This window comes from Podarcis bocagei (genome assembly GCF_964188305.1).
Source record: "Podarcis bocagei genome assembly, chromosome: 9".
In the NCBI taxonomy this organism is placed as follows: domain Eukaryota; kingdom Metazoa; phylum Chordata; class Lepidosauria; order Squamata; family Lacertidae; genus Podarcis; species Podarcis bocagei.
Window position 1 is genome coordinate 80,676,834 of NC_138134.1, and position 25,831 is coordinate 80,702,664.

At 55.6% G+C, this 25,831-nt stretch overlaps 2 protein-coding genes across 2 annotated transcripts in view; both read right to left on the minus strand.

The window, feature by feature from the left end:
* Positions 1-5,036: 5,036 nt before the first annotated feature.
* On the minus strand, positions 5,037-17,205 carry LOC308594206 (rho-related BTB domain-containing protein 2-like). The gene is made up of 10 exons (XM_081207072.1): positions 17,089-17,205; positions 16,163-16,364; positions 15,958-16,061; positions 14,351-14,536; positions 12,468-13,378; positions 11,489-11,607; positions 8,364-8,514; positions 7,771-7,859; positions 6,689-6,794; positions 5,037-5,487 (listed from the first exon to the last, which is right to left on the minus strand). The coding sequence occupies exons 2-10, from the start codon at positions 16,352-16,354 to the stop codon at positions 5,312-5,314; spliced, it is 2,034 nt and encodes a 677-aa protein (XP_081063198.1). The 5' UTR covers positions 16,355-16,364; positions 17,089-17,205; the 3' UTR covers positions 5,037-5,311.
* The window catches only part of LOC308594245 (programmed cell death protein 4-like), a 157,321-nt gene continuing 145,745 nt past the window's right edge, over positions 14,256-25,831 (minus strand). The window contains exon 12 of the mRNA XM_081207162.1: positions 14,256-14,266. The gene's annotated coding sequence lies outside the window, so the exon portion shown is untranslated. The remainder of the gene's footprint in view (positions 14,267-25,831) is intronic.

Below are 25,831 nucleotides of genomic sequence, written 5' to 3' on the forward strand. Positions count from 1 at the left end.
TTTTGAGACCTCACACCCTCTTCCCAGAGGCCTGTAAGTGAGGCAGAGGGCGAGGCCCACCCCAGACCTGTAGGGATGGTCATGCTGGGAGCGGTTGGGGGGTTTCCTGGCTGTGCCCCATTTGGCCTCTGCATGCGCACCCCCTGGAGGAGACTCTGGGGAGTCCCATGGACTGCAAGGAGATCAAACCTCTCAATTGTGAAGGAAATCAGCCCTGAGTGCTCACTGGAAGGACAGACCCTGAAGCTGAGGCCCCAATACTTTGTCCACCTCAGGAGAAGAGAAGACTCCCTGGAAAAGACCCTGATGATGGGAAAGATGGAGGGCACAAGGAGAAGGGGACGACAGAGGACGAGATGGTGGGACAGTGTTCTCGAAGCTGCAAACATGAGTTTGACCAAACTGCGGGAGGCAGTGGAAGACAGGAGGGCCTGGCGTGCTCTGGTCCAGGGGGTCACGAAGAGGCGGACACGACTAAACAACAAAACAATGCGCACCCCCAGAACCAGACCCTGGCATAAGGTGCCAGCCCACTGGAGTGCGAGCAGAGTGCAGTGCAAGTCACAGCTCAGCCTTGGGCTTCCAGGACTTGGGGCAGCTCTTCTTTTACCCTGCTGCAAAATGGGAATGCATATAACTGCCAGAGAAGAAACAGCCCCCTCCTGTGTCTGACATTGCTTTTGGTAGATGACTGTTGCAGGAATTTATGTATAGGTGGGGGTTGCCCCTCCAGCAGATATCATGCACATGCAGCCCACTACCAAAACCAGCACAATCACTTTTGTGACTTTCGTGATTTGACAGTTTCTTCCTATCTATTCAACGGGCCTCTGCTGCACAATACCAAATGTAAGAATTCACTGATCAATGTATCTATGTACTGGCTCACTGGGGAAACTTCAGAAATGCATTTAGACCTGTGAGCTCAGCTCCTCAGCAGCCCCTCTGCCTGAGGGATAATCCCTGGCATCCTGATACCTGAGTGCCAGACAGGTAGCCCTTCCAGAAATAACAAACCCAGATGAAGACAAAAGGATGTGATTAATGTGGCTGGGAAACAGGGAAATGTAAATATCTTTTTTGTTTAACTTGATGGGTGTTTGGTGGAGGGCAAGGGGAACCATGGGGCAGGGTCCAGGATGCTCAGATCTCCCCTTTCATGATGTAACCATGATGTATTGGTGATGTAGTTTGTGGGGGGGGTGTAACATGGGGATCAGCAGCTAATAAACGTTTGGGCTCTCTCTTGTACAGGGCTGCCACCTTATTCCACCTGGTGGCAGGTGGGAGTCCTGTTGCAACAGTCTTCAATCAAGACCAGGCCTACTGGCTGCTGTTTTGCTCTGGTCTTCCTGGCTGGTGTCCTTGTTTTTTGTCCAAGGGAGCCCTCAGATTTCTCCGTTAACATGGCCCTTCTGCCCTGTGGCTCCTTTAAGCAACGTCGCTGCCGCTCGGGTTACAGTGGGGGGACATCTAGGCTGGTCTTGCTGCTCCGCTTCCCCAGGGGAGAGACTGGGGGAAGGAGCCGCAGTTCCAGGGACTCCCCCCCCCCCAGGTGACCTCCTCCTGTGGTCAAAGGGGACCAAGGGGACGGGGCTCCTCTGACCCCAGCGCTTCCCTCCTGGCTGCACAGAACAGCACCGAAGAACCTCTGGGCCAAACTCCAAGGGCAGCTGGTGTGCAAGTGGAGGAATGCCAACTTTGGCAGAGTGTTGCAACAGCGTGCAGGGCTGGAAGCAGCCAGGCCAGCTATAAACAGGCTCCGATCACATTTCTCCCTCCTCCTATAGGACTCTTCTAGAGGCGGCCAGGCCGTTGCCCTGCTCATGGCAGCAAAGGATTCCTGCAAACCAAGTGGCCTCTCGCCTCTGCCCACATCAAGGGGCCGGGGGGGGGCAGCTGCTTGGAGGAGCCTTGGGGAAGGGGCTCCTCTCTGGGCTGTTCTGCAGCTCCAGCCCAAGCCCCCCAGGGCCAGAAGGCAGCTGCAGGCCCTGGAAGAAGAGGCGGCTTGCCAAGGGAAATCAGGTGCTCCGTGGAGCAACGCACTCATGACTTCAGCCCCAGCCAAGATTTCTCTCTTCCCTCTGCCCCTGAGCCTGAAGGGCTTCTGGAGAAGGCAAAAGACAGAGACCCTGCTCCCTAGAAAAATGGGGGAATGCAGACGACTCCCCTCTGCATGCCCTTTCATACAAGAGCCCTGCTGGATGAGGCCATAGAACCACAGAACTGCAGAGTTGGAAGGGACCCCAGTGGCCATCTAGTCCAGCCCCCAGCATCCTGTTCTCATAAACAAGCAGGGGTTCAGCCACTCATGCTGCCATGCGCACAAAGAACATCCTCTCTCCTCTCCTGCAGTTTCCAGCAGGCGATATTCAGAAGCGTGGCTGCCTCCAGCCCTCTTCCCCTTTGTAGAACTATCCAGGTCGCCTACCTCCTGCAGGCAGGAGTTCCACTGTTCCTTTCATCCGTCCTGACTCTTCCAGCCTTTGGCTTCCTTGGGCGGTCCTGGAGTCCCGGTCTTCTGAGGGAGAAAAACCTTCCTGCCTCCATTTTCCAAACAAGCATGCGGGGGGGGGGGGAGGGAAGCAGGAATGGCTGCAGGGGGAGCTCTGTTAGAATTCCTGCTCCATGATTGCAGTCATGGGATTGCTGTCCATCACATGACAGTATATGTTTTGACTCCACAGAGTGGGAAGTGACAGACAGGATGTTTGTGTTACTGTGTTCCGTGAAGTGGGACTATTGTCCTTTGTGGTTTTTTCCCCTCTTTGCTGTCTGATGCTAGAGAGAGAGGGAGCCATGTTGCAGTGCTCCGTGTGTGTTTATATGTAAATAAAGTAGATTAGCCAAAATGCTGAGTTGCTGAGGTCTGTTACACAAGTTGCGCAAACTCTGTGGATCCCTAAGTGTGCCAGTGTCGGTTGGCATCGGTCGCTGTGATGTTCGGGCAGAAGAAAGCTTATGAAGCTCCCGAACGATCAACCAGGAGGAAAAGAACATGCCAGTCGGGCATGTGTCTCTGCCAGGGTCCTACTCGAGTGTAGGCTGAACCCCCACTGCTTCCTGTTCCTCTCAAACATGGCAGAGCTTCATTGACTTGAGGGGCAGCCTCACTGCACGGCTCTTAAGAGAGATGGAAGACACCCCCCCCATCCACCTCCTCCTCCCCCATCCTCAACTGCAAAGGCCTCTCTTCACCTGCCTCCCCTCCAGCAGCTGGAAAGGCAGATCATGGCAGGGGCACCCAAGGGCCATCTAGTTCAACCCCCTGCAATGCAGGAATTCCTGACAGATGGCCATCCGACGTCTGCTTAGAAACCTCAGAGGAAGGAGAGGCTGCCACCTTCCTTCCTGATGTGTCGTCGGAATCCGCTTGTAAGTTTTAAGCCAGAGATTTCCAAACTTTTCACGCTGGCGACACACTTTTCAGACCAGCATCATTTTGCAACACAGTGGTACCTCTGGTTGCGAACAGGATCCGTTCCGGAGGCCCGTTTGCAACCTGAAAAGAACGCAACCCGCTTCTGCGCACGTCGCCGCTTCTGTGCATACGTGTGGTGACATTTTGCGCATCTGTGCACGTGGCAAAACCCAGAAGTACCCCTTTCCAGTACTTCCAGGTCGCCACGGGATGCAACCTGAAAACGCACAACCTGAAGCAAACGTAAATGAGGCATGACTGTACAGTAAGGCTACAGTCAGGTTAACCAGAAGTTAAACTAACCCATTTCCAGCCCCTGGAGAAACGTAGGGAGCATTTGCAAGACAGGCTGACCCACTGCAGCCGGCACAATAATGTGTTGCGACACAGAGAGTTTGGAAAGCTCTGCTTTAAACCACTGCTTCAAGTTCTACCCTCCACAGGAGCAGAAAAGCAGCTTTCTTCTGTTTGTCTCTTTTCTGTCCTCTGCCGAAAGGCTCAAAGTCATCCCCACTTCTTCCTATCTGTGTGCGCCCCCCCCCCACCAGAGGCCTGGAGGGTGGCATCACGAGAACAGGCCTTTTCTGCAGTGGCCCCGTTTAGGGGATGCTCTGCTCAGGGAGACGCGCCAGGCACCAGGCAAAAGCTTTCCTCTAGAACCAGGGCTGTGACCTTTTAGAAGTGGGTGGGATGTTTCCAATGTATTCCCCCCCCCCTGGTTTTACTGCATCCACGGTCTGGATAGGGAAGTTTTTAACGTGTGATGTTTTGCACACTCAGCTGGGCAGGGTACAAATATTAAATATTATTATTAGGCGAGGGTTTCTTTGTCCGTTCAGCTGTAAGGCTCTTTGGGCCAGACGGAGCAACTGTCAAGTGTCATAAATAACGCCACGGCAGCCCTCTCTCGCAGGAGCACGATACAAAAGGCTTTTATTAAAAGGTTAAAACAGTCCAATACTGAAGTGTGTAAGAAAGGTCGCAGCGGCAAGGCTCAGCTCACAGTGGTTAGAGACGCAGATGCAGCCCGGGCCGCAAAGGACCCCCCCTGCACCCCCAAAGCCCTTCTGTACGGTGAGTGCCAGAGGCGGCCCCACCCTGGGTTAGGTTTGTGCTTGGCCGAGGTTCGGAGAGAAAGGGGGGGGGGAAACGGAACACGTAGAAAAAAGTATAAAAAACCTTGGTTGTGCAGGTTTGCTGGGTGGCGATGGGCTGACCACAGCCCTCCCTAAATGCACCAAGCTGGACAGGCAAAGGGGGGAGGGAGTTGCAACCTCACCCCCCCCCCCAGTCCAGAGAAGAGGCTCGCGTTGTGTCCAAGGCACCGGCCTGGGGAGGGGTCCAACGCTCCCCCCGCCCGCATCCCCCCACCCAGCAGACAAGCACAGACAGGAAGCAGCTCCTACAACTAGAAGAAGAATCTCTACCCCCCCATTACACCCCCCGCAGGGCCCAAGGCTCCTGCCACCCCCTCATGCACCCCACCCCCTATGCAAATCTCCCACCCCCACCCCCACTATTCCCTCCCCTCTCAACCTACAGCCACGCGGCTCAGAGACCCCCCAACACAACAACACCCTGTCGCCAATCCCCAGGTCCAGACCAACCCCGATTCGCAGCAGCTCCGCACCCCCTCCTCCTGCACCCCCACACCTCCCCACCGCCCCCAGAATACTGCAAAGGTCAGAGGTAGCGACTGGAGAGGCAGCTGGTTAGGGGCCCGCCTGCTCTGTGGGGCAGGGCAGAGGGCGTAAACACAGAGAGAGAAAGGCATGGCAGCCGTGGCAAGAGGCACAGAGCTGGCAGGAAGGCTGGGGGGGGGGGCTTGTAAACAAGGCAGAGGCCCTCCCCTCTCGGCCGAGGTCCCCTGGGAGCCCGTGGGGAGGGGGCTCAGGAGACGGGGCTGGAGTGCTGGGGGCGCCAGAAGCACCACTTGCGCCGCGGGTGCTGTTTCTGAAGCATCTCCTCCTCCAGCTGGCGCTCTCTCTGCAGGCGCAGGTAGCGGTCCTCCTCCTTCAGGTACCAGATGGGGGGCCAGCGGTGGCGCTCAAAGTGGGCCTGGTTCTCTTGGGGGGGGGGGAGAGACAGGGAGATGGGGCTGTTAGGATATAGTTCCGTTCCACCTTAAAAGGGTACAGGCACGGCTGTTGTGTGTCACATGCCTGTTTACATTTCCAGCACGGTCTGCTGGGAACTTCCGTTTTGTATAGAGCTTTTGCATTGCTGCTGCTTTGCTGGAGACAAAGGGAAGCAAACATGTTTCTTCCTTTGTTCCTGCTGCTGAATAGAATGCTGTAAAATACAGAATTCTTGTTGTATGCCACAGCTGCTGCTCGTATTTTGTTAGCTAAAAAGTGGAAAACCCAAGAATTACCAACAGTAGAAGAATGGCAGATGAAGATGATGGACTTTTCGGAGCTAGCCAACCTTACCGGAAGAGTCCGCGACCAGAAGGAGGAGGAGTATCAGGAAGAATGGAATAAATTTAATGATTACTTAGTTAAATTTGTTAAGTTAAACTAACTGGAAATAGCTTGCAGATACTTAATGGGCTTAGGATTTTATTTATGTTAAGTGATGAATTATTATGTTTAATTCTATAAGGTGAAGATTTAAGGATGTTAATGTTCAAGTTAAATTTCATAAAAATTGGGATTTGGAAAACCGTTAAAAGGGCATGCAATGAAATTCAACCAAGGGGAAGCGAGGAAGTCACTTAACAAAGTTAATAACTAATTTTCAATAAGGCTATGATTTATGTTTGTTTTGTTTGTTTGTCTTGTGTGTTTGTTTGTTTATAATATTGTGAAAACTAATAAAAAAAAATTTTAGGGGAAAAAATGCTGTAAAATACATGGCTCTGTCTGCCTCTTCTGCTGTGAGAAGGTTTACACGCTCTGCTGATAGAGTGTGCACAGATCTCTAAACATATCTGAGGCTCATGTCACCGACTGATGCTGTTCCAAGGGAGACAGGTGATCGTCCGGCTGCCGGCCGGTGGCTGGAGCCAGCTGGGGGGCCTTGCCTGATGCCCCCGTTTCCCTGGCAGCATCCCAACAGGGGCATCCAACACAGACCCCGCCACCCCCCAGAAGGGCAGCCCCAGCCCCACATACCTTCCCTCATCTAGTGCCCCACACCTGCAATGCAGGAACCACAACTCCTGCCTCCCGGGGCAGAGGGCCGCCCCCCCCCCCAAGTAGAGGAGCTGTGCCGCCCCCAGGCAGCGGTTCCCCCATGCCCAGGGGCACCTGCCCCACGGCCTACCTGGAGACATGCACTTCATCTCGCGGGGGAAGCGGCGGCAGACGCTGTTGTAGTTGGTGCAGAGATAGTGAAGGCACCAGGCAGCCAGCTGGCGGGCGTTGTGGAACTGCGGGGGGAGGAGGAGGGCAACGGTGAGGGGCACAAAAGCACCTGCACGGCCCCCACCCCATCTCCAAAGATCCCTGAAGCAACTCTGGGGGTCATCTGGACCAACCCCCTTGGAAGACTCTGCAGTTGCCCCATATGGGGTTTGAACCCGCAGCCTTGCAGCAGAAGACGCCAACCAACGGAGCCCTGTGTATCTTATTTCTTTCTTAAATTACGGTGCCCAGAACTGGACACAGCGCTCCGACCGAGGCAGGAGAGCGCAGATCTGTGCCTTCCCTTGATCCGCCCGCTATCTTGATTCTGAGAATGACTCCAAGCCACAAAATTCTCCATGCCAGGGGGAGAGAGGTTTGCTCAGTGGCAGGGCTGTGAATGCAGAAGGCTCGGTCCTGGCAGCAAATACATAGGGGGGGGGGACGGGACTTCAGACACCCCATGTTCCCAGGGGCAGAATCCAGAAGCTCCCCAGGGCAGACACCCACACCCAGGGCTCCACCCCGCAAAGGCTGGTCTCGTTCCATCTTCACTGCAGCTGCGTCCGCTAAAAGGCTTCCGCTCTCCAGACAGTGACTCTGGGAGCTGGCAGAACTTCAGCTGCCCCCCCCCCCCGAATGGACTGGCAACTTCCAATTTGTTATTAAAAAACACGCAGAGTTGAAAAATACATCTCATAAATTGCGTGTTGCGAACAGCTCGGAGGACCCTGCGAAAATTCTGCATCTCCTTTGGTTGAATTTATCTTCCTTGCAGCTAATAGCTGCAATCTCTTTCGGGTCCCTTCCAATTCTACATTCCAAATACGGGCACAAGATTCCCTTTCCATAATACAACGTGACATTTGATTTTTCCTAATGGCCTCAAGAACTTTTCCAGCCTAACACTGTGCTGTTCCCCCCCCAGGGGGAGAGTTCTGTTAATTCTGTTGTACTCATTTGTTTAATTAGTTCAATAACAACAACGACAATAATGAATACCTGCGTCATCTCCAGGTAGAGGATGACCTGGGCGTCAATCTCCACCTTCTGCAGGCTGGCATGGACCAGTTCATCCACTGCGTACTGCTCTGGGGAGAAGACCAGGAAAGGGCCTCAGACTGGCAGAGGCAGCCTCACCCACGAGAAAACCCAGGAAGCACTCTGTGTGCGCTCAGGGGCTCCATGCCCCTCCCCAGAACCCACCCAGGCATTCCTAGACAGGGCTCAAAAGAGAGCACATTCTCCCTGTGCTCCTCTCTTCTCTTCCCTGCTCCCAGGAATGCACTCTGCATGTGCTCAGAGGCTCCATCGCTGCTCCCCAGAACCCAGACAGGGCAAGCGAGAAAGAGGCCCCTGCTTCCATCTCCTCTCTTCCCCACCCCCAGCGAGACGCTAAGTCCCCCCCCCCCCAGGCTCGGGGACTCATTGATCCCAGGGACGCTGCGTCCCCAACAAACAGCCTCATTATCTTATCGGCAGCTTACATAAGCAGCCTCCAGGCAGGAGGCAGCAGCGGCCAGATGGGTGAGCGGGGGGGGGAGCCCCTCCTCCTCCCCCCCCCACATCCGGGTCCAGCCCAGCCAAGGACTCACCGGTCAGGGCCTGCAGGCGGGTCAGGCAAAGGCGGTTGGTCAGCACCAGCAGCTCCATGGCATCCAGGTCTGGCGTGGGGACAAAGAGGCCCGTGTAGAGGAACTCCAGCACGGCCCGCAGGCAGGCGCAGTTGGTGCCCGGCAGGGCGACCTGGGGGGGGGCAGAAGGGTCTCTGGAGGAGTTGACTTGGCCTGGCCCCCCACCCTCCAACTTGGGCCTTCTGCCCATAGATCTTCGCCATGCAAGACCAGCTCTGCATTTACAGGAACTGGGCGGGTGGCACCCGGAACTCCCTGCCACTTGAGATCAAGCAGGCGCCTCCAGGGCCAAACATTCTGGTTTGGAAGACAAGCCTGCCCAGAGGCCGAGAGAGAGTCCCTGTCAGATGTCATGCTTTTCGTCTGTCGCTATTTTAGCTTTGCAAAAGCCTCACTTTATTGTTGCACCTTTTTGCAAACTGCCTTGAGGTTTGCTTTTCCGTTTCGTTTTACAATCAGGCGGTGCATAAACTTCAGGAAATAAAAATAATGACGCCTCTGCTCTCTTCTTGTCCCTGTCCTGGGGGCTCCTGGGCCAAGTCACGCAACCCCCACCAACCCAGCGCTTTCCCTCACTGCCCCCCAGTCGCCCCACCCGGCCCTCCAGCTCCTCCCTGGGAGATTTCTTTCTGGGGGGGACGGAAGCTGCTTCCACAAGCAACCCAGAAAGAGCCCCTCCGCACATGCTCAGAGGCACTTGCCTTGCTACTTTACAGTTAGCCGGGGTAAGAGGCTGACCCCCCCCTCCCCAAAGGGGAACAAAAGTGCCTCTGAAGCCCAGACAAGACGGAAGCAAGACCAATTTGGGCAGGCCGGGGGGGGGCAGGGTGGCGCCAGGAGGGACTTGGCTGCCCCCCCGGCCCCTCGTGAGCCCCGTGACCCTTTCTTTTTGAGATGCCCGATTTATCTCCGGCCCTGGCAGCTCCTGGCTGGGGCAGCACATTCCAGCAGCCAGCTGCCTTTCCTGCTGCCAAAGGGGTCGGGCGCGGGAGCGAAAGAGGCCTGGGCCCAGCTTGGGGGTCGCAGAGCATGGGGTGGGGGTCAGGACTCGCCCCACCAACACCTTTGCCATGCAGAGAGAAGGCGGGTGCCTGGCAACGGGCGCACACTCGGTCAGAAGCCTGACCCGCGGCCGCAGCCCATGCTGTTGACCCGTCAGCCTCTTGGCTCAGCTGCCAGGAGAGCCCCCCCCCCCCAGCCCAGGGCTTCACGCCATGCCAGGGGCAAGAAAAGATATACCGTATTTTTTGCTCCATAAGATGCACTTTTTTCTTCCTAAAAAGTAAGAGGAAATGTCTTATGGAGAGGAAATGTCTTATGGAGCGAATGTGTGGTCCCTGGAGCCGAATTGCCCAGGGGAGGAAAACAGGTCGTGGGTTGTTGTTTTTTTTGAAAGAGGGAAGTGGGTGTTGAAAATTTTTTGCCAATCGGGGAGAGAGATAAGGGACAAAGGAGGCTGCCTGGGAGGGGGGAGGTAAAGACGGCAAACTTGCAAACGGGGGAAACAGGAAGACTAAATCAATGAGAAGAGAAATGAGAAGAAGAGGGGGAGCAAAAAACTGCTCCAGCTAAGGCAAACAAGAGGGAAGGGAGTGTTGAAAGGAAACAGCTGATCAGTGGGATCAGAAGAGAGATAAGGGACCCTAGCAGAGGCTGCAGGGGGAGGGGAGGTAAAAGCCCATGGATCCTCAGGATTTTTGCACTGGGTCACCCCAAATTCTCCATCAGATCACATAGCCTGCACCAAAAAAACCATGCATCCACTGTTTGGTGGAGCCGCAATGGTGCAAAAACGTGGTTACAAAGCACGGATCCACATAGATCCTCAGGATTTTTGCATTGGGCTACCCAAAACTCACTGTCAAATCACATGTCTGTGGCCACAGCACGAACTACAAAAAACATACATCCACTGTTTCATTCAGAATATTTTTTTTCTTGTTTTCCCCCTCTAAAAACTAGGTGCGTCTAATGCAGCGAAAAATACGGTATTTTCATGCGCAGTGACTCCAGCTGCCCCAGGAAAGACAAGGCACCAAGAGGAGGGAGTTTTGCACCAGCTCAGGCCACAGACGTGCATTCACACCCTGGCTTTCAGGCACTTGCGTGGAGCTCGCTCTGGCAAGGGGACAGGGCAAGACTTGCACCTTCCAGAAGGTGCCCCCCAACCCTTAGCCCTTGCAGCCATAGGAGAGCCAAAAGACAGAGCTCACTGCATCCGCTCCGGTGCAAGAGGGCAGCCTTCTCCGGCCCCTCCGGCCCCCAGAACCGTGGCAGCTGGTCATTCGGGGCACAAGGCGCTCCGTGTGGGCTGGATCCGGAAGCTGCAGTCCGGGCAGGATGCTGCAGAGCAATTGCTGGCTGGCACAACGCCAGGTCACTGTGGGGCACCTGTGCACAGAGATCTGCCCGCCTTGCCAATCTGCTTCCTGGCCAAGTTCAAAGTGTTAATCTTAGCATATAAAGGAAGCCTGGGACCAGCAAGATCGCCTTTCCCCACATCTGCCCACTTAGATCTGTGGGACTGGCACTTTTACAGGTGCCACACAATATCCCCACCGCATCTGGGAGAACATTTAGTGTGGCAACTGTTCAGACCAGCCTACCCAGATGTTTAGAAAGTTTACAAGTGTTTTAATTGGTTTCTGTCTATTCTAGTCTGGTTTTAACTGTCTGAATATTTATGGCCGTGAATCTTTTGGTGATAATTTTATTGTTTTAAGCTTATTGTAAAACACTTATCATTTCCCCCCCCCCCCCAATAAGCAACATATAAGTTTCCTGAGATAAAATAACCAAGCTGTTTAGGAGTTTTGCTTCTCCTCTTCCCTCCCTGCTCCTTCCTCTTTGCGTGCTGTGTCTCACTGGTTATCAGCCTGCAGGGAGGGACTCTGATCGTACAGAAGCTGCTCTGGGAGCCTTTGGGGCTGAAGAGCGGACTATAGATGCGCTCTAAGCACATAATAAAATACCCAAAAATGGCCTCCGAAATCCCCCACCCCAAGGATGCCCAGCCAGCAACCTCCCTGAAGGCTCAAACTCCCACCCCAAGAGGGGCCCCCACCCCACTGCCCCCCACTCCTCACCTCCGCAGCGCAGCTCTCCCGGAAGGTGCTCCCAAACATGGCAACCATGAAGTCGCAGCCGGCCAGGAGAAGGGGCTTGTGGGCTGGCACCAACCCGTCGTCGACCACAAAGACAACATCTGGCAGGGAAGAGAAAGGGGGCCGTCAGGGGGGGCTTCCTCTCGGAGCGCTGGATGCAGGAGTCACGGCTAAAGAACCCCCTGGCAGATGACCCTCCAACCTGGGCTGAGAAACCTCCAACGAAGGACAGCCCATCTCCTCGGGGAGGCTGTTCCACAGTCACCCAGCTCTGATCCCCAAAAGGGTCTTCCTAACATTTGACCGGACACTGCTTCAGATATTCAGATGGGGCTTGCTGCCTCGTCTGCCCTGGGACCAGCGCCAGATTTATGTATAAGCTAAACAAGCTATGTCTTAGGGCCCCACTCTCTTGGGGCCCCCAAAAATATTTAAAGGAGAAAAAACTGGATGTACATTTCCAAAATAGAAGATAAGAAATAAAATAAAACCTACATACAGCAGCAGGGTATTGTGTTGTGTTGGCTCCTGTGATGAAAGTCATGGGTCCCGCCTGCTCCCTCAGATATCACTGGTTCTTAATTGTATTTCAGTTCAACAATCACTACATATTTTGTTATATGCAAATGGTCCATAAACGACCATATAGCATCTATCCAACACAAAAAACAGCAACAATTTGTTGTTGACAAAGGACAGCTGGACATATAAAGGGCCCCATTACATTCTGTAGCTGAGGGCCACATCAAACCTCAATCTGGCCCTGCCTGGGACAGCCCTTCATGGCTGCCACAGCTGTCACGTGACTTCGCAGTGTCGGGGTTGGACTGGATGACCCCTGGGTCCCACTCCACGATTCTGCAATTCTCTTCTCTCCAGCCGCTCCTCCCCGGAGACTTGCCTCCCTTCCTGCCCAGCTGAGCCCCCAACCCCAGACCGGCCCCCTCTGCCCCTCTCCTACCTGCAAAGGTCCCCTTGCTCAGGCACTCCTTGATCCGGTTGGCGCGCCGGACGTGGAAGGCCTTAGTGATCTCCCGGTTCATGAAGCTCTCCTTGTTGAGGATGTTGGCCACCATCATGCGCAGGTCAAACACCTCCAGCAACTCGGCGATGGCCGCCACCTGCATCAGGTCGGCCCCGTGCTGCTCCAGCCGGCCCGTGTACAGGTATTCCAGCACCGCCAGGAAAGGCCCCGCCTGCACCAGCCCGTCCAGGTAGATGGCTGCCATGGGCTTCTCGCGATGCGTCACGGGGTCGCGCACCGCCTCCTGGCGCATGCTGACAAAGCCCCGGCCCCAGCCCGCCAGCGCCCGCGGCGCCCGACCCAAGCGCAGGGGGTCGTCGCTCTGCGAGGCCCGGAGAGAAGCTGCCACCGCCGCCGCCGAGCCACACTGGATGTCGGCATCTAAGCTCCTAGTCCTCACCGCCGGTTCCTTGGCGCCCGCGGCCTCGGGAGAGTCCAGCGCAAAGAGGTCGTAGAATTTGGAACAGGACGTGGCCAGGTAGACCCGGTGGGCAAAGACCCGGTGGCCCCCCTGCAGGCAGAAGACCACGTCGGCGCACAGCGGCTGGCGGAAGAGGGCGTCCGGGCCCCTGCCCTCTCCGGGCGCCGGCTCCGGGATGTGGATGACGGGCGGGGGCGGCTTGGGGGGCAGGAAGGGCGCCTGCAGCAGCGGGCGCTGCACCTTCTTCAGGTGGGACTTCCAGAACTGCAGGTGGCGGCGGGAGATGAGGGCGGCGCGGATGGCGTTGTCAAAGACGTCCTTGATGCCAAACTGAGCCACCATGCTGGTCTCGTAGTAGGGAATGCCCAGCTCCTTCGCCACCTCGTGCCCACACTCCGGGGGAAGGATGTCCGACGGTTTGATGGGCCTGGGGGGCGAGGAGAGGAAAGGGCAGGGCGGTGAGGACAAAAGGATGCCAGGCAGAGCCTCTCCGGGCTAAGGCAGGGGAGGCACCAAATCATATTCAATGTTTGCATTGCTCTGCCACCTTTTTCGTCCAAGGGGGCGCACATGGTTCTCCCCATTTGTCCTCAGAGCAACCACCACCCTGCGAGGCTGATGAGAGCGGCTGACTGCTCACAGACAGGCTTTGCGGCTCAGCGGGGATTCGAACCCAGGTCTGCCAAGGCCTCGTCCAACTCTGACTGTCCCCCTGCACAATTATTCTAGGGGACAAGGCGGGATTAGGGGCAGGCCTACATTTCGGGGGCCCTGACGCTTGAACTGTTGTGGGGGCCCCTTTGCAACAAGGAACAAGGTCTGGAAAACCCCCGCCACCATCTTCAGTGACAGACCGCTACCCTTATCAAAGAAAGGTAACTACTGCGTCTCAGGTTCTGATTAAAACTGCTGTCCTGGATTATCTCACATGTGTGAGTAAAAGTTTCCTGCATCCCATAGTTTTCAAGTTATGGGGGTGGGGGTGAAAATTAGGGAAATGTTATATATGTACAGTCATATCTCGGGTTACAGACGCTTTAGGTTGCGTTTGTTCGGGTTACGGACCCATCAAAACCCGGAAGTACCGGTACGGGTTACTTCTGGGTTTAGGGGGTCATGCAGGCTAAATCGCGCTTTGCACATGCCCAGAAGCGCCGAATCGCACGGATCACGTTTGCAACCCAAGCACCCACTGTACATGCTGGACTTGTTAAAGTAAAATTGTTAAGCAATGTGAACTAAACACTTGTGGAATGAGTGGCTCTGAAGCTTAAACCTCCTTAGTTTCCTAGCAGACCCACCCCTGGGGGGCATCTCCCACCAGACCCCCAAGAATGGGGTCTCTCGTTTGGCACACAGCCCCGAGAGCGTCCTGGGGGGGGTGTCTTGGTGCCCCTACTTGGCCAGCGGTCGGCGAGCGCGGTTGACGGCCTCCAGGTCAGCGTAGCGCAGGTCCAGCTGGCATCCGACCAGCACGATGGGGGTTCGCGGGCAGAAGTGCTTGATCTCGGGGTACCACATGCTGGTCACGTGTCGCAGGGAGTTGGGGTTGGCCAGGGAGAAGCAGAGCACCACCACGTCCGACCTGCGGGGGGAGAAAGCGGGCGGGTGAAGGCCCACCACCGCTGGCACAGACTGGCACTCGGCCGAGGAGGAAGAGCCCCGTGACGTGGCTCAGGGGCCAGAGAGCCAGGACTCGGAAGGATAAAGGGCAGACGAGCGGTCAAGCCCCGCTGGCATATCGCCCATGGAAAAGCCAGGGTGCCCGCTTTCTGCTGATCGGGCCGGGAGACCTCCAAGTGGGAAGGGGCCTCGAGAAACTGCAGTGCAGGAATTTTTTGCCCAAGGTGGGGCTCAGACCCACAACCCTGAGTTTCAGAGCCTCGTGCTGCACCAAGAGTGACAAGGCCAGGAGGCCCAGCCAACTTGCAGCTGCCAGCCTGAGCCAGGGAGCACCTGCTCTGCCAAAGGGGAGCCCAAGGGTGAAAATCCACAGAGAGTGGAGAAGGGGGTCTTTCTCTACACCTGGGGAAGGGGCGGGAGGAGGCTCCTGGCGAGAAAGAGGCCGCAGTCTCCGGGGCAGATGTGAAATAGGAGATGGCCTCCCCCCGTCCCCCCCCTTCAAGAATTTCGGAAGGCTCAGCGGCCAAGTTGTGAACGTGGAGAACGTGAGTCGGAGGCCGCAGGACGCCAGGCTGGCTTCCAGGGCCAGCAGAGAGCAGGGAGGGGGTGAAACACCAACCCCCCCCCAAGCCCAACCCTGGAAGGCCAAAGGACAGCGCAACCCACTCGGAAGTGGAAGGCACAGGACATGCGAGGCGAGGGGAGGGGAGGGGGGCTTCCTCTCCATCTGTCGGGGATGTTTCCGTTGCAATGCCTGCACTGCGTGGGGTTGGGATAGATGGCCTTTGGGGGTCCCTTCCATTGCCACGATTCCATGCAAGAAATCACCACCCCAGCCAGCCAGCCCCCTCGGACCCTTCCCCCAGAGGGCTGCAAGACCCTCCTTTCCCAGCCCCCTGCCCGCCACCCCCAGGCTGCAAATCTTGCTGCTCGTGCCTGGCTCCCCGTTCCTCAGATAAAGGGGGGGGGGTAGAGAAAGATGCCCAAGAGAGGGAGGGCGGGTGCCATGCCCAGAGACCCCCCCTCTCTCTGGCCAACCCCTCCTGCAAGGGAGACCGGCTGCAGCAGACCCAGCCTGGGACACGTGCTTGGCATGTCGAAGGTCCCAGGTGGGAGGAGGCTGGGCTCCACCTCCCGTGGGTCTCCTGCCCTCCCAGTGCCAGGGGGCACAGGCCCGTTCCCTCCCTCCCACTCCAGATAAAGCTGCCTCCTGGAGGGCTGCCAGTCAGCGTAGGAGGGACATGGAAAGTGGCAGGCTCTCTGACACTGGAGCTTTCACTGCAACGCCTACATTGCGTGGGGTTGGTCTAGATGAGCTTTGGGGGTCCCTTCCGACTCAACCTGTCCCTGCCCACCTGGGGAGCCACCCCCCCTTTGCCTCACCTGCCGTAGGCGAAGCGCCGGTCCTTGTGGTGGTCGCCAAAGGTGTCCCAGAGGCGCAGGGAGATGCTGACCTCGTCCACCACGTCCCGCGAGCGCTCCAGCACCTATGGGTGGGCACGGGGGGGACGACGACAGGTGGGTCACAAAGAAAGTGGCGGGAGGGTGGGGGTAAGAGTAGGGCAAGGGTCTCCCTGGCCCGCCTCACCTCCTGGCACACGCGGTACTGGTCGATGGCCCAGACGGTGGGCACGTGGGTGGCCAGCAGCTGGTACTGGGTGAGGGTGGCATTGCAGGCCCTGGCGCAGATGAGGCGGGTCTTGCCCACGGCGTTGTCGCCCACCACCACGCACTTGATGGTCTCGACGTTGGGGCGCTCATAGTCCAGGTCCACATCCATGGGGCTGCGGCTGAGGAGGGCAGAGGGGAAGGGGAGGCAGGCGGGTGCCCGTCAGGTGCAGCAGCCCGGAGGACAAAGAGCCGCGCGGAGACACCCCATCCCGTCGGGAGAGGGCGGTGGGGCGATCGGGGGTCCCGGTGGCAGGAAGGGGGGAGGCCAGGCAGCGGCAGGGGTGGGGTGGTGGGGCGCTCATAGCCCAGTTCCAGATCCATGGGGCTGCAGCTGAGGAAGGCAGAGGGGAAGGGGGGCAGGCAGGCGGATGCCCGTCAGGTGCAGCAGCCTGGACGACAAAGACCCGGGCGTCTCCGGGAGAGGGCGGCGGGGCGTCCCGGTGGCAGGAAGGCTGGGCGGCCAGCTCCCTCCCCCCCAAAGCACCCCCGATGGCGGGGCGGGGTCGCTCATAGCCCAGTTCCAGATCCATGGGGCTGCAGCTGAGGAAGGCAGAGGGGAAGGGGGGCAGGCAGGCGGATGCCCGTCAGGTGCAGCAGCCCGGAGGACAAAGACCCGGCCAGCTCCCTCGCCCCCCCCCCCCAGAAAAGCCCCCCAAAAGCCCCAGGCGGCGGCGGCGGCAGGGCGGGGTGGTGAGGCGCTCATAGCCCAGGTCCAGATCCATGGGGCTGCAGCTGAGCAAGGCAGAGGGGTCGGGGGTCCCGGCGGCGGGAAGGGGGGCGGCCAGCTCCCTGCCCCCCCAAGCCTCCCGATCGCCCGCCCCGTGTCCCCCCCCCCCCGCTCACCGTCTCCGCCCGGCTGTCGCGGGTCCTCAGGGCCCCCCCCGGGGCGGAGGGCGAGGCGCGGCCCGTGGGGGGGCTGCCCGTCCGGGGGCGTCTCCTCCGGGGCCCCATCCCATCCCGCTTCCTGGCCTGGCCTGGGCGCCGCTCTCCGCCCTTCTGCCCGCGCCCGCCTCCGACGCCCCGTTATCTCCGCGCCCGACACGCCCCCGACACGCCCCCGCCCCGCCCAGCCAATGGCCGCCCGCCGCCGCCCGGACAAAGGAGCCTCCGGCGCCGCAGCGACGCCCGCCCGCCACGTGACACTCCCTGGCCACGCCCCCGCCTCTCAGCAGCCTCAGCGGCGGGAGGGGAGGCGCGCTCTGCACATGCTCTGCGGCACGCTCGCCCGCCTGCTGCTTCCTAGTCTTACGAATTGCTATTAATTATTAGTAGTTAAATGTATGCGCCGCACTTCGCCTGAAGATCACAGGGCGAATTGGTTTTTTTGTTTTTTAAACAACTAATTGCACATTTATTTCAATTGGATGAACTTGATCCACTGATACCAGCCTTACCCTATTTATTTTTTTAAAGGATTTTGTTGATTTACAAAAGTCTCTCTCTCGTATTTATTCTATTTTTACAAATCAGTTTCCTCTCCCAGGGCGATTTGCGGCAAATTGGATGCCCGTTTGCTCCCTCCCCGCGAATTCTTGACTTGCTACGGATGCTGCAAATGCGTTTATTTATTTGGGCGTTTATATCTCAAGGAGGGCTCCAGGGCCCCCCTGCGAGGGAGGTGAGGCTGAGAGGGAGCCCCAAGGGGAACTTCATGGCTGAGGGGGGATTCGAACCCGGGTCTCTCGCAGGTCCTACTCGGGCACTCGAACCCAGAGCTTTCCAAACGGTGTGTCTCGATGCCTTAGTGTGTCTGGGCACGAAAGGGGTACATTTCCCCTCCGGTTTGCTATTAAAACTGAATTACTGCATCACGAAATGATGTGTGTCTAAAAAGCTTGTCACCACTAGGAAAAGTTTGGCAAGCTCTGCTCTCACCGCTAGGCCACCCTGCCTTTGCATGCAGCCAATCGCAGGCTCACGAGGCAGAGTGACTTGCTTGGCTTTCCTCTTCCCACTGAAGCAACGTGGGGTTGAAATGATATTGCACCCTTTATTTTTAATGCCAGTCTCAACTATGGGGCTGGGCGCCACCGTGCCCAGCTAGGCCACCCCCAAACCTCCTGGTCCTCGGCTTGGAGCGCTGCCTGTGTCTCTTTCAGTGTCCTCCGGAGCCCAGTGGGGCAGGGGATTCCCGGGGGGGGGGGGCTAAGGGGCAAGGGGGCAGCACAGGGGGGGGGGGCACCGGAGGTGGAAAAGATCTGGCGTTGGAAAGCTGGCCTCACCAAATCAAAGCCATCGGCTTGGTTGAATGAATGACACTCCACCCTTTCAATTGGATTTTGAAGACGTGTGCAATGAGTTGTCGCTGTTTGGCGTGTTCTTGTGTGTCTGTGCAAACCTCCCTTCTGAATAATGCTTTGTTCAGGGTAGGGGGCACTGGGATGGGTTTGTGGGCCCCAGGGGGCAGGCGCCAAACTTCTCTGCGGAGGCCCAATGCCAAGACCCATCTCTTCCTCATTGTATTTTATTTTTGTATTTTATTGTATTTTATTGTTGTATTTTATTGTTGTATTTTAATCTTGTTTTTTAAGTTGTATTTCAATCAATTGTTTTCTATCTGGTGTTAGCCGCCCTGAGCCCGGTCTTGGCTGGGGAGGGCAGAGTATAAATAATAATAATAATAATAATAATAATAATAATTCCTCCCCAAGGAGCCCAAGGGAGGCTCTTTTCTCGCTCCGCAGAACCGCCTTGGCCTGCTGCGCTGAGCCGCCTCCTCCTCCCAGTTTGGATTGCGTTGGCGCCCAGTGCGCTGTGACTCGGACTTTGCCTTATCCCGGGCGTTGCCAGGATTCCTCCCTCACTTCCTTGGCCTGCCAGGCTGCCCAGCTGCCTTGAGAGGGGCAGGGGAAGAAAGAGCTCCCTCCTTTGTTCTGCTGGAACCACAGGGATTGTGCAAGCAAAATGGCGCTTGGCGCACCTGCTGGTGGGGTGTGTGTGCGCGCTTCCTGTCTCTGAGCAGGGGGGGGGGGGAATCACTCAGACCACCTGCCCCACTTCCTGCTTTGGGGTCCTGGCTTTGGAGAGGGGCTGTGGGGAAAGGGAAGGGCAGAAAGGTTCTGGCGCTTTACTCTCCGTTCCACAGCGCACTGATTTGTGAGAAGCGGGGAGGCCCCGATCCACCCTTCCCTGAGCCTTAGCAATGGGGCAGGCGATGGAGGAAGCCTTTGGGTGAGGCCTCTGGGCCCACTCCCTCCCCCCCTTGCCCATGGGGCTGGAAGGCCCTTTTGCACCCGGCTGGCAAGATCTCGGTCCAGCCCCACACAAGCGCAAGGGGGGGGCTGGCGGTTTGGGGAGAAGAAGGGGGGAATGGTGGGGGGAGAGCAGGGCCATTTTGCTGCCTGGAGCAGCAGTCCTGCCTGGTCAGCAAGAGAGTCTGCGGCAGGTTGGCAGGACAATGCGAAAGCTGCCAAGGCAGCACAACAGCTCCCCCCCCCCCCGCGCGCATGGACTGGGTGCGCTGGGGAGGGGAGCCCCAGCACTCCTGCACTGCTCGATAGCAGGGGTGGGCAAAGTTTTTGTGGCTTGGGCCAGTTCACGGTCCTGCAGACGCTGCGGTGGGCCAGAGTGCGCGCGCATGCATGCGCAAACGCTATTTCTGGCGCTCTTTCTAACGCCTAATAATAATAATAAATTTTCTTTATACCCCACCCTCCCCAGCCAAAACCGGGCTCAGGGCAGCTAACAAGCAATGATAAAAACAAGTTGAGTGAATGCAACTTAAAAACCAGATTAAAATACAACATTAAAACAGAGGGGGAGGGAATCAAACTGATTCCAAGCCAAAGGCCAGGCGGAACCACTCTGTCTTACAGGCCCTGCGGAAGGAAATCAGATCCTGCAGGGCCCTGGTCTCATGAGGCAGAGCGTTCCACCAGGCCGGGGCCACCACTGATCAGGCACCGCTTGGTCTGCCCCGCTGTTCGCTGGCTCCGCTCTGGCCGGCAGCTGTGATTGCAGGTCAGCCTCTGCGTAGAAAGTGGGTGGACGCCTGCGCCCCACACCCCTGGCTCTTTTTGGGTGTTCTCCACAGGAGGCAAGGCGGCTCACAGGAGGAAAAGGTGCACACAAATGCAAATATTAGGGAAAGTCGTCGGCAAGAACCAAGACACATCAAAAAGCACTCGAGCAAATTGAACATTTTCCACCGAAACTGTAAGAACGAAAATAGAGACCAAAAGTCTGTCCAGCAGCCTTGGCTTCATCAGCTGGAGTCAGTCAGGGCCAGAAAAGCCCTGCAGGGCAAGGAGCCCGTCTTCCAAGACTCGCAGCCCAGGATCGGGCAAGACGGGGGTCTTTTGCTTCCCTTCTACCCCAGGGAAAGAGGGATGGCCGGCCCTCGGTCTTCTCCAGACAGGATCCAGGGGCCTGGAGCAGTCAGTGGTCAAAGTTGACTCCTTGTAGCATCAAGGTCAGCCCAGGTCTGGAGCCTCGGACGAAACAATCCTTTCACAGACGCCCAAGCAATTAATATCTCCAGGGCTTCCTGTTTCCCTTGGATCAGGGTGCAAGGGAGAGTGAAGGAAGGAGGCAAAGGGGGTGTTTGTGAGTATAGGAACAGAGTGGGGGCTCCTACGCCCTCACCCAGCAGGCAGCACGTCCTCTGCACGGACTCTGACCCTTGTATCCCATTTCAGCAGCCATTTCAGACTGGTCCCCCAGCCTGCACCCCATTTAAAAACAGAAAGAATATAGCTTTCACTGCAGATGGTGACAGCAGTCACGAAATTAAAAGACGCCTGCTTCTTGGGAGAAAAGCGATGATAAACCTAGACAGCACCTTAAAAAGCAGAGACATCACCTTGCCAACAAAGGTCTGTATAGTTCAAGCTCTGGTTTTCCCAGTCGTGATGTATGGAAGTGAGAGCTGGACCATCAAGAAGGCTGATCGCCAAAGAATGGATGCTTTTGAATTCTGGTGCTGGAGGAGACTCTGGAGAGTCCCATGGACTGCAAGAAGATCCAACCTCTCCATTCTGAAGGAAATCAGCCCTGAGTGCTCACTGGAAGGACAGATCCTGAAGCTGAGGCTCCAATACTTTGGCCGCCTCATGAGAAGAGAAGACTCCCTGGAAAAGACCCTGATGTTGGGAAAGATGGAGGGCACAAGGAGAAGGGGACGACAGAGGACGAGATGGTGGGACGGTGTTCTCGAAGCTACAAACATGAGGGAGGCAGCAGAAGACAGGAGTGCCTGGCATGCTCTGGTCCAGGGGGTCACAAAGAGGCGGACACGACTAAACAACACAACAACAACAACAACAACAACAACAACAACAACAACAACAACAACAACAACAACAACAACAACATTTCTGGCTGCTGCATTTTGGACCGACTGGTGTTCCCGAGGTGCCTTCAAGAGCAGCCCCCCATAGAGAGTTTTGCAATCAAGGCCGCTTTGAGGTCTTACAGAATCGTAGAGTTCCTTCTGCAGTGTTGGATGGCAGGTTGAGAGGAGTTCGCCACCAGGACAGACTTTGCTCGTGTGCTCAAGACATGGATTCTATAAAACAGATTTAGCTGCACTGTGCAAAATACGAGGAAGCCAGGGCTGAACTGATACTACCCTTGCTGGTACCTTTCCCGGGAAAATCAGAGGCTCACTATGTCAGGTTCCTATTGGAAGACCGGACAAACGCTAGAACATTAGCAGGGGCGAAGTTTTTATCGGTGGTTGCAAGAAGCAATGATCCCTATCTTTAAGTCTGAACAAAATGCTTGTTTAACCTGGAGGTAGGCTGTCTGAATTGTGCACTGATTTGTTGGGTCTCTGGACCATAATAAAGATTGATTTGATTTGAGAATCGTAGAGTCAGAAGGGAGAGTTGGCCACCCATCCTCTGAAATGGATCCAGAGAATAAATTTTCCCCAATTCTTTTTTTCCAGCTAAGGTGGGCAAGGGTCAATGGGGCAGGGGGTCAGCCAAACTTCTCCAAGCAGCTTGGCCACCTCCTCAGACTAACGGCAAGGGGTTGGAGTAGATGACCCCTGGGTGTCCTTCCAAATCTAGGATTCTATGAACTCTTAACTCTCTCTCTCTCTCTCCCCCCCCCCCCAATTCCAGCTCCCATCTCTTCCCCCCAGCCCCCTGCAGAGCTCTCTCTGGCCTCTGCTGGCCTCCACTCTGGTCACCCTGCCAGTGAATTGCCTGTTCAGGAAAATATCCACAGCAATTTAAGGGTCAGCAATTCTTTTGTCAAATCCCTGGGTCTCGTTTGTCAAAGCCAGAATGAAATCCGCTCACAATAACCAGATAGCTAAACAGTTAAAAAAAAAAAAAAGACGCATTCAGATGCGAAGCCAACAGAAAGGCAAGACATTCAGGAATGAGCTCTATTTAAAAATAATAATAGCTTGGAGCACATTTTTGGTAGGTGCATCCAGGACATCAGGAGACTTTATATGGGGACCACGTTTAGCTAATGAGCCACTCCCTGATCATTCCTGTTGTAGCATCATGGAGTTGGAAGGGAATCAGAGAATCGTGGGGTTGGAAGGGGCCTCTCAGGGTCATCCAGTCCAACCCGCCCTGCAATGCGGGAATCCCCGCTCTAGCATCCAGGACAGATGGCCACCCAACCTCTGCTGAGAAACCTCCAGGAAATCGTTTCGCATGGAGGTGATAAAGAGGCCTAATGTTTCCTTGCCATCCTTCCTCTCCTGTTTACCGCTTGTTTATGACCTCTGGGTTGGCTGAATGCATTCCTCCTTCTCAGTCCTGTTTTATTTACCCCAGAATGTATGCATGCTCAAGTAGGAAATAGTTTCTTTGTAGTTTTAACTTTAACTTTGTCCCACGTGGGGTTTTTTGAAATGCTCACAGGAAATCTGATTAATTCTTATGAACACTGTGTAAAAAGTTCTTATGTGAATAAAACGACCTGGGCCAAGGAGTGGAGAGAGAATTATTATACGCACTCCTCCCAGAGTTTTGCTGGTCAAGCCTCATGTGTATTTTATTAATCAGAGTCCAATCCTTCCTTGCTTTCCTACAAGGAAGAAGAGTCCACCGCCTTCCAAGTCCGAGGAAACTTTGAGATCATCTAGTGAACACCCCCCCCCCCAAGGCTGAAAGTGGGATCTGCAGTAAAGGAGAGCAGCTGCACAGCCATCCCAGGCAGGCAGCCGCCCAGCTGCTGTGTTGACATCTCCAGCAAAGGCAGGTTGACCAGCTTCCCAGGGAGGAACAGCTCTTCCACTCTTGGACAGATCCTGCCTCCAGGAAGCTCCTCTTCACCTTTTGCCAAAAGCTGCCGTTTCCCACCTTGTTGCATTCCTAACATTTGAGCATTTCAGGGCAGCATAGTATAGTGTCAAAATGACTTTTTTAATTATTTGCAGAATATGGGTAGAAAGGCTTCTTTGTGTCGATGGGGAGATGAGATGAGATCTTGCTTGTCTCAAATTAGACCGAATAGAAATGAGATTACCCAGCAAAAGGAAGCTCATGTCTCTCACTGAGATCATAGACATACTTAGGGTACATATGGAAGAGGCTTGTTTGTAATTATATATTGGGAATGACTCATATCCTTGTTTTACGCTTTCTGGATTCCCAGGATCATATGGTAAAGTACCGTATTTTTCGCTCCATAAGATGCACTTTTTTAAGGTAAAGTAAGGGGAAATGTCTGTGCATCTTATGGAGCGAATGCATAGTCCCTGGAGATGAATTGCCCAGGGGCAAAAAGCAGATTGTGCGCTTTTTTTAGAAAGCGGGAAGGGAGTGTTGAAAGGAGGCAGCTGATTGGCAAGTGATCAGGGAGAGAGATAAGGGACGCTAGAGATAAAGGAGGCTGCCTGGGAGCGGGGAGGTAAATAAGGAGATAAATTAGAAGAAAAGGAGGAGCCAAAAACTGCTCCAGCTAAGGAAAAGATACTAAGGCAAACAAGAGGGAAGGGAGTGTTGAAAGGAAGCAGCTGATCGGCAAGCGATCGGGAGGGAAATAAGGGACGCTAGTGGAGGCTGCCTGGGAGGGGGGAGGTAAAAGCCCATGGATCCTCAGGATTTTTACATGGGGTCACCCCAAATTCAACATAGCATGTCCAGGGCTACAGCCTGCACCAAAAAAATCACGCACCCACTGTTGCTGGGGCTGCAATGGTACAAAAACATGGTTACAAAGCATGGATCCACATGGATCCTCAGGATTTTTGCATTGGGTCACCCCAAATTCACCATCAGATCACATAGCATGTCCAGGGCTACAGCCTGCACCAAAAAAATCACGCACCCACTGTTTCCTGGCGCAAAAACGTGGTTACAAAGCACGGATCCACATGGATCCTCAGGATTTTTGCATTGGGCTACCCCAAACTCACCGCCAAATCACATGTCTGTGGCCAGAGTATGATCCACAGAAACCATACATCCACTGTTTCGTTCAGAATATTTTTTTTCTTGTTTCCCTCCTCTAAAACTAGGTGCATCTTATGGAGCGAAAAATACAGTAGATCCTCTCCTGGTATCTATACGCATCCTTGCACAAAGGAGCCCCTTCCTTCCTCCCTCCTGGGCTGGCAGAGCAGCTGCAGGCATAGCCTGGCCACCATTCCTGCTCTGCTCCCCTCCAGACTAGACTACTGCCGTGGGTGGCAGCAGGAGCTGCCCCTGAAGACAGACCCGGAGCCTGCAGGTTGCTCTGAGCAGGGTCCCCTGGCGATGGAGAGCCCCTCTTGGTGGTGCTGGGAGGCAGCCAGAGGCGCTGAGCCCTGTTTAAAGTCCTGCGTGGGGAGAGGCCTTCCCTGCCTGTCTCTGGAATGCTTCTCTCTCTGGGAGACTCGCCCAGCAATGGAAACAGCTCTTGGTGTCTTTTGAGCATCAGACAAATCCCGTTTTATTTTCCTAGGATTTGACACTCCTCTGTTGTTCTGAGCCGGTCTTTACTTCTGAATTCCGGTTAGGACACTTTTTGCTGGACTCTGTAATTTAGAGCTGCCTTTCTCCCCTGCCTGGTGCCGGCTGCCTGGAGAGCCGTGAACTGACAGGCGGGGGTGCAAATGAATGAAAGCAGGGGGCAGCAAACGTTTCCAGCAGGGGGCCGGTCCGCTGTCCCTCAGACCTTGTGGGGGCCAGACTATATTTTGAAAAATATATATGAATATACGGCTGCATATTCCTGCATTGCAGGGGTGGGGCCAAATGACGCCCCCCCATCCCTTCCAACTCTCCTGAGGGGCTCCCTGCTTTCCGCCCACCAAGGTTCATGAGCAGCAGCCGCCACTGGGGAAGGGCCAAGAGGGATGAGATCATGCCTTTGAGAATGTGCAGAGGGCCTTACCTTCACCACTGAGCAACTGCCACCCGACACGAACAGGACGGCGATCAGATGCTTTGAATACGGATTTCTTTAATGCATGGGTAGGCAACCTAAGGCCCGGGGGCCGGATCCGGCCCAATCACCTTCTCAATTCGGCCCATGGATGGTTGGGGATCAGCGTGTTTTTACACTAGAATGTGTGCTTTTATTTAAAATGCATCTCTGGATTATTTGTGAGGCCTGTCTGTTGTTTTCACATGAGTAGAACGAGTCCTTTTATTTAAAATGCATTTCTGGGTTATTTGTGGGGCACAGGAATTCA

Bases quoted from the DNA above. Each gene is read 5' to 3' on its own strand.
- LOC308594206 (XM_081207072.1), bottom strand. From the start codon at position 16,354: ATGGATGTGGACCTGGACTATGAGCGCCCCAACGTCGAGACCATCAAG. The intron at 11,608-12,467 runs GTAGGAGAGGGG...CTTCCCTGCCAG, and splicing joins GAGCAAGGGGACCTTTGCAG to ATGTTGTCTTTGTGGTCGAC. The intron at 7,860-8,363 runs GTGAGTCCTTGG...TCTTCTCCCCAG, and splicing joins CCGCCTGCAGGCCCTGACCG to AGCAGTACGCAGTGGATGAA.